The sequence below is a fragment of the Sander lucioperca genome, chromosome 4 (genome assembly GCF_008315115.2).
Source record: "Sander lucioperca isolate FBNREF2018 chromosome 4, SLUC_FBN_1.2, whole genome shotgun sequence".
NCBI lineage: Eukaryota > Metazoa > Chordata > Actinopteri > Perciformes > Percidae > Sander > Sander lucioperca.
Genome location: NC_050176.1, coordinates 34,023,274 through 34,035,526, shown reverse-complemented (window position 1 = coordinate 34,035,526; position 12,253 = coordinate 34,023,274). Strand labels below are relative to the sequence as shown.

Genomic DNA, 12,253 nt, shown 5'->3' with positions numbered 1-12,253 from the left:
TCTTCTGGAAGTAGTACTTGGAGTTAAGCATTTCTTTGAGAAAAGAACAAAGAACGGCACTGAAATCATTCTTAAAAAAAGAAGATGTTTTCAGAGTTTTGCCGACCGGATACGGCAAAAGTTTAATCTATCAACTAGCTTCGCTACCTTCTTCGTTGCTCTGCCTGGTTGTAGCGCTATCCTATTGCTTGCAGAGGGAATTTGAAAGACAACCGTTTATCCCGCCCCTCGGATTGAGCCCTGTCAATGGTGAGTTCCCACACCCAACATCTTGATGTGGGTCTGGCTTGTCAGGCTAACAGTTGTGTACTTTAACAGCACAAAGTAGCTCAAGTAGACTTTGTATTTCACAATTGATCAAATGAATGGGAGGACCGGCGTTTTCTCCTAAGCGCCTGATCTAGTCTGAATGCATTCTAACACTAAGTTTGTTCAGTGACTGAGTATGTCATGTATACATTGTTTTATGACACAATTAAACCGAACTAAACCAAACCAACAGTAATTGCACCTTTAAAAAAAATAAAAAAAAACAAGGCAAAATTGTCCTTTTAGTTTTAAGGGTGAGGAGACATGTAGATTTTTCTTGAGACAAACTGTAGTGGCTTGCTCAAGTACTCAGACCTCTTGACCTTTTGCACATTTGTTAAGCACATAGCTCAGACTAAAAAAATAAATAAATAATCACAAATACATTTAGAAATAATCAGAATAAGAATTACTTTATTCGCCAAATGTACACAGGAATTTGACTTGGTGATGCAGCACGGTAAAACAAGAAGTTGAAAGGTTAAGTTAAAATGTTTAAGGAAAGTTGAATAGAAATATATATGTGCAAAAAATATGCAAAATGTCAAGGGTTCTCAAAATACTAGATACTATAGATGTTTAGTTAAGGAAAACCTCATAGTGTAACATTTATGTAACATGTCAGTCACTTAATTTGAAGCGTGTGTGTACAAAACTACACTTAAACACCCAAACTCTGTATCGAGCCAACTGGAGATTTAAGTCGAGATCCAAAAGAAACACATACCATCATTCTGTAATACTTTAACTAAACAAAACAGTTAAGCTCCAAAATTAAATTTCTGAATAAGAGAATGGCCTCTAGAACATAATCTAATTTAGTTTTTTAAAATGTGATACTTCATTGATTTTGTGTTTATTATTATTCAGATGATAGGAGTTTGTTTTTATGAGTTGGAAATCCACTTTGTAATAAATACAATGTTGCCATTGTAGGCATTTACCTTGACATGAACTCAAAGAAATATTGTTGGCTGTAATGTGCACGCATTAAAATAGAAAATACTGTACATGAAAAATGATTAAGGTGAGGTTTCAGTCGTCCAATCCATATGTATTAATGTCAGTTGTTGACATTTAGATCAAAACTTTAGATTATTATATCTTTCAGGGCAAACGGTTTACTTATATCTGCAGGGAAATGTCAAAAAAGATGTGATCGCACCTTTTAAGAGAAAGACAAAAAAACAACCAATAAACTGCAATGCATTGTGGGATCTTATCAAAGACACCACCATGTTTCCCATAGTGTCTGTGTATCACATAAAAAGGCAAAAATAGGAACTACAAAATCCTCATTTCCTCTGAGAGTGATTAAAGCTCAGTCGAGCCTCTTCCAGACACACTGGAGAGCAAATCTGTGTCGTCCACCCCCCCCTCCCCTGTTCCTTCCCCCTCCTTCTCCTCGTCTCATCTCTCTGTTCGATTGGGAAGATCAGATTGGGTGTTCGGTTTTCCTCTAAATCCAATATGCCAGGGCTGGTTCTGAGTGAGCGACTGGTGTAGGCGATAACACTTACCGGCGTTGAATATTGCGCCGACCTGGAAGGAGAGCTCAGAGTCGTGCTCAGCCTCACATGGGTACACTGCCTTGGCTTTCCTGCTGGTGACACTGAAAAATGAAGGCAATCAGTGAGCTGGCGGAGCTATGTGGAGGATTACCGCACAGTTCAATCTGGGCCCGGGGCCTGCTTGTTCATTCACTCACTAGCCTGAAACAGCAGAAATGGGCCAGGCTGGAACAGAGGCAAGAGAGGAGCTGGGCCCTATGTCTAGTCTAGACAGACCAGCGAGTGAGTCAAATCAGACCCACGTGCACCCGTGTGCGTGCACAAACACAATGAAAAAGAGCGCTGTCTGTAGCAGGTTTGTCCAGCGGAAAAGGTGGCACACCCAGCAGACACCCATCTATGGTGAGATAATTAAAACGTGGCAGGGGGACTCTAAAGTAGGTTTGCACACAAACAGAGGTAGAATAAAAAATTCTCTCTGTGGTGCTTCAGCTTTTATACATTTGTGAGCTTAGAAGCTGCATTTTAAATCAGTTTGATGTAAAAGAGCACCTTCAAAGAAAACCATATTCATCGCTCTGAAAACGTTAGTAAAAAGGCATATTTATGCCATTGCGCTCCGGAAAACATAAAAAACGTTTCCACAGAAAGGTTGTTTTGCCCACCATAGCAAACCGTTATCTCGAATGCCAGCAAAATTACCATGTAGAAATTGTGCCTTCAACACACGATGCCCTGATAAATATTTCATATTCTTTCTGCAGAGCAGCAACAATGTAGGATGAGAGAGGAGAAAGAAGATACACAAACTATAAAAAAAAGTTTGTGGTCACAGAGTTGTCAATACAACAATGTTCAGCCGAGTTCTTGCATTCAGAATTGGAAGAACGCACTCTCGTGGAACCGCATTTGGAAAAAATGAGGATTTGCATTTCTATGAAAATAACATGAATGGATTGCCCACAGAATGACCGAGCGTTTTATAATTTCCTCAGTAACATCTGAAAAGCACGGAAAATGAATTCATCATTTAGCATCAAGGAAGCAGAGCTATAGACCAGTGTAATGGGAAGACTGTATACACAGTCCCATCGGGTTCGCTCAGATACCTCTGCGTATCTGGGGTTTGACTGAAAGGGAAGAAGGTTGCTGCCCCTGCTGTAGCTGATACTTGTGTTGCATTAAGATCCCTCAAAGGTAAACCAAATTAAGGGCTGGTGAATATATGAGAAAGTCAGGGAAAATATCGATGTGCAAGGCTGCAAGTAGATGTTAGACGAGTGAGGGAGTTGGTGATTTTGTTGAGTGAACATGCAAGATAAGACGAGCGAGCGAGAGTGAAAGAATCCCAGAGTGTGACATTTAGTGAAGATGAGTGTGAAAATGACTAAACGAAACAGAGATAAAAACAGGAAAAACGTAGTCAACTGCATTTATAAAATCCAGTTGGCAGAACACAGGCAAATAGTCCAAAGAGAGGGAACCCTGTCTTACCTCTCCTCTGGCTTTTCTTTTTCAGAGGCAGCTGTGGTGGAAGCAGGTTGGCTCTCTCCTGAAGCTCCAGTATTGGAGCAGGAGGCTCCTGCTGTGGGGGCCCTGTAGATAAAAAAGCACACAGATCCTATGGTGTTATCTATTGACTGAAAACATGGCATATTTGCACTTTAGACCGTAGCGTAGCATTTTCCCCTCAAATGCCACTATGTCTTCTTTAGATAGACCTGTTGTTATGGAGACAAGGTGAGAATACATTTCTACACCGATCCAGAGCACTTGTGATGGTGGGAATTCAAAAGAAAAAATGCAATGGGTTGTAGCTTGGTCAGTGGTAGATTTCGACACCATCCACAACCATCATTTTAACTAGCTGCCTCCAGATGTTTTGCCACATCTGTGACATTGCACATCAGAATTAAAGAGCAAATAAATCATTGCAAACTTGGGTCAATTGAAGTCATAGGCATTAATAAAATAGAAATGATGCAGCACAGAAATGAGAGAATATGATTACTATAATATTTTTTAAATGTAATATATCACACAAAAACGAATACAACTTCCATCGTATTCTATTCTACAGCAGCTACAAAAAGGGGAGGTCGCACTTTGATTTCCCATTGTGTGCAGGCTGTACATTTATCCCAATAGCAAGGACAACAGTGGTCCATATTAACCTGAAAGGTTATCAAGAGAAACTTTGATTCATTAATTTGAAGGTCTGACATTTAAACTCGTACAAATACATGTATTTAACCTTCTGTTTCGAAACTTCCTGTGCTCCATATCTCAAGCCAACTAGTAACAATATTGTAAGGGCGTTTTGACACATGGAAGTCCGAACCAAGGTTCATGTTTTTGTTACATTGTATACATTTGATCCGGTAAGTTTTAGTTTCACACTGCAGTTATGAAAGCGCCCTAAAGATCTATACGTGACAAAACTACGTCCTACCGTCATCACATACGTGAGCTGCGTCTCCAGATACTTATAATTGATTGGTTTGTAGACGGGCATCCTATCCTCTCGTATCTTCTCTCTGTGTCAGAGTTTTTTCAACTGACTGCTGCTCTCCCCTACTGCCGCGGCTCTTTTTGTTTTGTTGTGATATTGAGAAGCATGACACGGGAACTTTCTTTCTGGAGAATTTATTCAGAGACAAACGGAAACCTACACTGTACATTTACTACCACTTAACAAATAAACTGCTGATGTATTCTCTGCTCTGATAGCCGACAGCGGTCTACTCTGAGCGCATTCACCGTCACTCTCACTCTCTCATGTAGCCTACACACTAAGCACCAAGCTATTCCTTAAAGGAGCTTCCCCGGTCTTGTAACACAAGGAGAGCCTGCCAGAGTTTCTTGTATTTGGTCCGAAAGTCCGAACCATCCAAAAAATGCTTTCACCCTATAAACGAACCATGGTTCAGTTTGGTCCAGACCGAGACCACCTCTTTTTAATCGGACCAAAATTTGGTCTTTTGATCCTTCCGGGGGAAGGTTTCACACCTGTAATTTTGGTTCGGATCAAACTGAAAAGTCCTGACCAAATGAGGTATGTGTGAAAACGCCCTAAAACTAACTGGCTCAACCTGTCAACTTATCTGAAGTAGGGCTGGGCAATATATTGATATATCTAAATTGATATATGAGACTAGATATAGTCCTAAATTTTGGAAATGATAGTGATGTGACACAAGTGCTGTCTTTTCCTGGTTTTAAAGTGGCCATATTATGCTCATTTTCAGGTTCATAATTGTAATTTGAGATTGTATCAGAATAGGTTTACATGGTTTAATCTTCAAAAAACACCATATTTTTGTTGTACTGCACATTGCTGCTCCTATTTTCACCCTGTGTTCAGGTCTCTGTTTTAGCTACAGAGTGAGACCTCTCAACTTCTGTAACATCTTTGTTGTCAGTCGCACATAGGTAAGGATTACATGAGCTAGCTAGCTGTTTCTGCAACTTCGGCCTGTACAAGGCAGGATTAGCCGGGAGACTTCTTCTAAACTAGGGCGGACTTCCAACTTTGTGTGGAATACCTGCAGAACAGGGACATGTAAGTGTAAGAATTTGTGTGTGTTGTAGCAGTGTTTTGCCATTGAGAACGAGCTAGCATGCTAGCTATGCTAATGGTTAGCCCCCTAGGCCCCTCGTCTCGGCTAGTGACGTAGAAAGCCGTGCAGATTTTGAACAGCTCACCCAGAGACTGAAGGCAGGACACATTCAGAAACCCGTCCCATCTCACTCAAAACAGCATGGATGGTTTTTTTCAAAGTTTGTATGCGTGACACAAAATAAAAGTGATTTTTTCATAATATGGGCACTTTAAAGGTTGCATTACAGTAAAGTGATGTAATTTTCTGAACTTACCAGACTGTTCTAGCTGTTCTATTATTTGCCTTTACCTACTTAGTCATTATATCCACATTATTGATGATTATTTATCAAAACTCTCATTGTGTTAATATTTTGGGAAAGCACCAATAGTCAATCCTACAATATCGCCGCAATATCGACTGATGTATTTGGTCAAAAATATTGTGATATTTGATTTTCTCCATATCGCCCAGCTCTAGTCTAAAGTACACAGGTCAGACAGACAAACAAAGAAACAAAGAAAATCTCAGTCCAAAATAATCTGCGTCGACAGTATTGGTAGGAAGAGGATTCCGAATAAAGGGACGCAAACAGTCATGAATTAAACGTAATGCGGATTCTGAAGGAATAATCAAATGTGGTCCAGTTGTTTGCCTTTTTGTTTTAAGAACAGACAAAAGAACAACTGTAATACAGATCTGTGTGCAACCACCACTAAGAGTGACATCAAAAGAATGATACAAAACCATTGATACAAAAATTACACTTTTGTCACTTGAAGTTGAAAATATAAAAAAATAAAACGTCCCGATGGATAAATGATAAGTATCCTGGAGGCTTACAGTGTTCCACTTTATGTTGATTTTCCCTTTAATTTGTCACCATTTATGTACATTCACCTCCTACAGGAATGTACTGTATATAACTTCTGTATTTGTAAACTCAGACAATAACACTCCAACACTCTCACCATAAGCTGCTCCGTTTACAGTAGTAGCTGTGCTTTACACTGGCTAGTGTCAGGGCCAACGAGTCTATTGTCCACCTAAAGGATCGAGGTAGGGGTCTTGGTAAAAGCAGAGTGGAGCAGAGGCGAGCAGGAGTCTAAGCCAGGCATCCCTCTGTGTTCCATGCCTGCCCCAGGGCCAGTGCTAATACAGTGCATAATGAGCAAATTTCTCCTAGCTGCCGCTCCCATAGAGACGTTAATAAAGGCAATTAGAGGGAACAGCTGGGGAGGGGCTGAAGGTTGAGAGGATGTTGTGAATAGTGGTTACGTTGGCACTGGTGGAAGAGAGAGAGAAAGATGTCCTTAAGGGGGAAAATGGTAGGGGATCTTATGTAGACATAGGTGAGCACATGGTACTGGGTTCACACTTTCTTTCCCCCCTCTGTATCGCTTCCTCTGCCTATTCCTTCCCCTGACTCCCTCTCAGTGTGCTTGTTCATCCCCAGAAGTGGCTGTTCCGTTCGGGCCTGGCCTGACTGTGGGTGATTTATAGCTCTGCAGCAGTGTGGGGCCACTGTGGTGCTCAGCTGCTCCACATCAGCATGGGGGGACAGTGCGCTGCAGTGCAGCAAATCCACTCATTAACCTGGGCCCAGGCATAACCACTGTCTGCCTGGGTCACAGCCAAGAGAAGGGAGAGCAAAGGAGCACCAACGCTTCACCCACCTACAGGTGAACCCACTCAGATACACACCAAACCCCTGAATACCATAAAATCTAATGCATTAAATCTAATGCATGCACACACATAGTTGAGAAAACTTAACATATCAAGCTGCTTATTTCAGTTGAAAGAGCATTATACAGATCTGTGAAGATCTTTAAAATAAACAGATAACTAAATTATTATAGAATGAACAGTTAGGGAAAATCAGTGAATGTCACATGGCTGCCCTAGAAACTTGTTAAATGTACCAGAGGTAAATGGATTCATCCCAAAATTGCTTTCACAATTATAGCTAAGCCAAACCGAGGGAAATCGTTTACCATTTCTCTTCAACAAAAATAGCATCATGCTTTGAATTGCTCATCTGTTGTTTTCCCCCCATCACAGGCCTAGCTAAGCTTCTTCTGTAAACATGATTAAATACAGTAAATGGGGGCTCGTGTGAAAATGCACTGTATGTGAGGCCCACATAAAAATCCCTCTCGAGATGTTAGTAATATTCATAAAAAGTGTGACAAGTTTAAGAATATTAGGTTGTGAGGATTTTTTACAGGCATACATATCGTAATATGCAAGAGATTTGATATAATAAAAAAAGAAACATGCATCGAATTCCAAAGTGAAGTGCAACTAGAGATCTTTTGGTATTTTATTATTACAACCATCAGGGTTATCGCACATTACCCCACGTTGCCAGGTTAGTAGCAGGGAGAAATTCATCAACAGGAGTGGACTGCTGCTTCTCATTACTGCAGGAATTTCACCCTGAAGCATCCAGGCCTTGTTGATCCTGGCGTGGAGTTAACACGGGGATGAGCGGGGCTATCAACTGTCTTTCTATTAAAGGAAGCAGGGCAGCGGTGGGATTTAGTAGCGTTTCTAGTAGAAAGTGGGATCAAACCATCAGCCAAGCTGCAGGTCCATTCACCGCCAGTTTGGGTGGGTAGGAAATAAGCTCTGATCCACCATTTTATGATCCACAGCTGTCTGCCAGCAAGAGCAATGGATGGCTGGAGGTAGAGCAGGGGAGAGGAAGGAAAAGTGGCCAACAAATGTAACCTCATCGGGTAGGACTTGAGGCAACAGTACCACTGGGAGACGCTGTGACTGAATTTAGGGAGAAGAGGAGAAATGAGGCAAGACATCGAAAATGACGGAGATAATAAATCATGCCACAGTCCACAAAGAGGCATTGCATGATATAGTGAGTCAGGATGCATTAGTGTATGACCAGGCAGATTTTGCTGCAGCTATACTGCAGAAAACCGACTAAAATGTGCTGTTTTCCAGGTGCATTTTTGAGCACACCAGAATGCAGATAATACATTTCTGAGAGTGGCTGGAAGTAATCTAGCAGTTGCCTTCCCTACTGCTCTTTTTGGCTAGGACTGAAGCCGAATCCCTGGGTTCCAGGCCAGAGAGGTGCTGTGCTAACAGGTCTCTACCATCTCACATGCTAAGATTTATGAGTGAACAAAGCCAGGGCGACACCCTGTGACATATGGCGCAAGTCTTCATAAAGGGACAGGGGCTGCGGCTATAAGGGTAAACAAGATGAATATCTCCCCAATGTCAATACGATTTACACGGCCAACGCACGGCCACCTGTCTCCCAAACAAATAAGAGCTGAGATTTACGACCTCCTCCTGGTTGCTTCTTCCGTCCTCCAACATGATGCCACATATGTGGGAAAGTGCAAAAAAATACCCGCAGGAGAGGAAAAAAAAGAGGAGTTGGTTATATAAGTAAAATACTGTAGCCTTGCTCATCTAATCCTGCAATTTAGAGAAAAAATGCACGATACGCACATGCCTACACACACACAGGTGGGCACATACCCACAGAGGTCAAAGTGAGAAAGGAATCACATTGTCCTGTGTCAAGTTGTGAGATGGATTTGTTTTTATTTTACAGCTCTTTTCAGCTGATGGAGAAGGAGAAGGGGACAGTGAATGAGGGGGAAAAAAAGTCTATTCCAAGGTGAATCTGTAGACATGACACAGCAGTGAGTCTAACATCTGCAGCATAACCCAATAAGTCATCTCTCACATCAGCATTCAAGACAAGTCATGGGCTGGAAACAACAAAAAGGACCAAGGACTTAGTAGAGAGAGTGAGGAGAGAAAGGAGAAGCCAGAGAGAGGCAAAGCCCTGTTGAAGCATTTTCCATCTAGTATTAGTACAAGAGACAGAGAGAGAAGTACAAACAGTGGCTGACATTTGACTAATAGCATAAACATCGGGACTGAGACTAAACATTAATTGCACTATTGCTTAATCTATTGTTTTATTTTTTTATTAACTCTGAAGGATTCACATTAAAAATTGACATGGTTATTTGCTGTGAGTGCTGTGAGTCAATTCATAATGTTCAAATATCGATTATTGTTAGTAATAATAATCCTTGTTAAATACTCTTTTCACCAGGGTGGAAAAGACAGAACTGCACCGCAACCACACAGTGCAGTGAAGTGTAACTGCTACTATGATGCTATATAGGAGTACAAGTATTCAAGCAGTAATTCTACAATGAGGGCAAGATGCATTTCTGATTTAATAATCTCCCAGGGAAGAGGGAACGAGATTTAAGAGACATTATTGTAAGGCCCTTATTGAGTGTGCTAATGGTTAACATAGGAATAATTTACTCATCATCTTATTTTGGTGCAATTAGAAACATAACTGGCAGTTCAGGTCTTCATTAAAGCTATAGTACGTAGTTTCTGTCGCCCCCATGAGGAATTCTAAATATGGACAACAAAAATGTTGGCGCGTCCACATGATACAAGCCTTCCGTGATCGCGCACAGCCCCCACCCCTCCTCCACGCAGCTGGATTAAAAATGATGATGTTGGACTCTTCAGAAGAGGTAATTATCTTCACTCGAGTTTCTGCGCACGAAAGTCGCCGGACGACACAATCTTCTGAACACAGCTATGCTGAGAAATACAGAGAGAGTTGTGTGGAGCTGATAGTCTTGATTAGCTTAGTCAAATCTAACTGTAAAATGTCCCTAATACGACTAATAACTAGAATACTAATAATACTTTTAACATTACTACTGTTTGCAAACAATCACAATAATTATGACAATGCCACCACAGAATCAACCACATGAAAAGTAATTATTTCCTACTTTAAAAAATGGCTTTACATTACACTTGTATTTTGCCTGTGTAGTGAAAGTGCACTTGCTTGAAGTCACAGCTGTGTAGCTTGGTTCCAAACCTGTGATTTGCCACCCCCATCTCCAATATGTTCAGTGATTCATATAGAGAATGAATGAAGTGAAACAAAATGGCAACTGAGTCTGATTATCAGGCTAACAACCGTGTTTTGGAAGCAGAGACCAGTTAATTACAACATGCCTAAATCGAACACTAGTGTGTACTAGTAGTAGGCGATTTGAGGCGGGATGCCATCCCCCTTGTAAGCAATGCCCCTTGTTAACCTGCCACCCCCCACACCCCCGGTAGCAGAGAGAGTGCAGGGGCAGAGGGTTTGTTTAGTTGGACAGTTAGTTAGTCTAGTCTGGCTCATTGATCCTTTATCTGACTGGGGTTTGTGCAAGTTAGAATCTATGGCCCCAGCCATGGCTCTGAAAGATCAGTAGGCTTACTGAGCATTAATAAATCTATGGTGCTGTCCGTGGTGCTGAAGTAGCAGACGGATTTGTAATTGCAACTTTTTTCTGAGTCCCTTGCTTCTGTAGGTTTCATCTTGGATCTACAGTATAATATTATCTAAACAATACAGCAATAAACCATTTGGATTAATTTATGTCTACTTGATTCCCAACCAAAACCTGCATTGTAGGTGGTGTAGTGGTGATTTGGGGCTTCAGCATAATGAACCACTCACCCGGAGTTGCTGCCTGAGCTGAGGCTGTTGCTAAGGGGAACATGGTCACTCTTCTCAGGCATCTCCGAGGCTGAGGCTGACGACGACTGGGACGATACAGACTCATTGCTGCCCATTGATGTCTCATCTGTAGCTTGGCTGGAACCATCTCCCACTGCTGACATTTGGATTAAAAAAAAACAAAGTTTTAGTTACTTGAACCTTTTTATTCATTTTATTCTACTATAAAACATTCAGCCTATTCCAGCTTACTGATGACAGCTTGCCTGATAAAACAGCTGAATAATTTATCAATACATAAGGCAATGCTGCATCAACAGGGAATTGATTATAAATCAAACTGCTGTCAAAACAGGCGAGACTTGCAACCAAGTTTGTATTGTTCATAATAACATACTTTTGCAGTCATAGACAGGAACCTAAGTAACACTAGGGAGATCCAAGCTCTTTTATTTCAATTTTACTGTCAAGCAAAGATCCTGCTTCGGGGAGATGGGAGAGGCATTGAAGCAACTGTTAATGTTAAAAAGTAGCTTGTTTGAACCATTTTTTCTTTTTCCCCAGCAAACGCATATCAAAGCACTTAAACCAAAAGCCCATATTTAATTGAGATTGAATTGAACTGGTGCTGGGCTTATGGCTTAATTATAATATTACCAAATGTAATCACAATATTTATACATTCTAGATGAACAATAGCATGTAACCATGGCATTACGGGTCTGTTGTACTGTACACTTTGTTTGTTGTATTTAGTTTAAACTGTGATTTTCACCTTAACGGAATGAAACTCATTTATTTAAAGGCTTTGTACTGTACATCCACACAGATGTTTTCAGTTGTGATTAATTATACCTCAGCTCAGGTTTAATATGGGTGGTGCTATGTTGAGAATTATGTGAGGTCACCAAACTTCATGAACCAATAAGAATAATGAAAGTGTAACTCACAGGAGGGTGAGGGAAGTGTCAATCAAGCATGGTCTGTACACGCCCACACAATCTTGAGAAAGTGGCCCACACAGGTAGCCTAGAAATCTAGACGCACCCTAGCGGCAGCAAATTTAATTTGCAGCCAGGGGGGTTTAGGCACTCTCCGTTGGCTTGAGAGCTGGAAAAACCAAACTCTGGTCAGGCCAATCACATCGTGTATAGAGTCGGTGGGCAGGCTTATGGCTGCTGCTGCTGAGAACAGCGGTCTTCTGGAAGACTTAAGCTTTTCTTTGAGAAAAGAACAAAGAACGGCACAAAAATCATTCTTAAGAAAGGAAGATGTGTCCGGAGTTTTGCCGA

The 12,253-nt window shown here is 41.2% G+C and overlaps 1 protein-coding gene across 4 annotated transcripts in view; it reads right to left on the bottom strand.

Moving 5' to 3' along the window:
- Nucleotides 1-12,253, bottom strand: part of arhgap10 (Rho GTPase activating protein 10) — a 67,915-nt gene that overhangs the window by 2,815 nt on the left and 52,847 nt on the right. For 2 of the 4 annotated variants that reach the window (XM_031277055.2, XM_031277051.2), the window contains 3 exons: nucleotides 10,962-11,124; nucleotides 3,315-3,416; nucleotides 1,830-1,921 (listed from right to left, as the gene is read on the bottom strand). In XM_031277055.2, coding sequence (XP_031132915.1) covers nucleotides 1,830-1,921; nucleotides 3,315-3,416; nucleotides 10,962-11,124 — 357 coding nt within the window. The remainder of the gene's footprint in view (nucleotides 1-1,829; nucleotides 1,922-3,314; nucleotides 3,417-10,961; nucleotides 11,125-12,253) is intronic. The other 2 variants (XM_031277052.2, XM_031277056.2) reach the window with 2 other exon arrangements.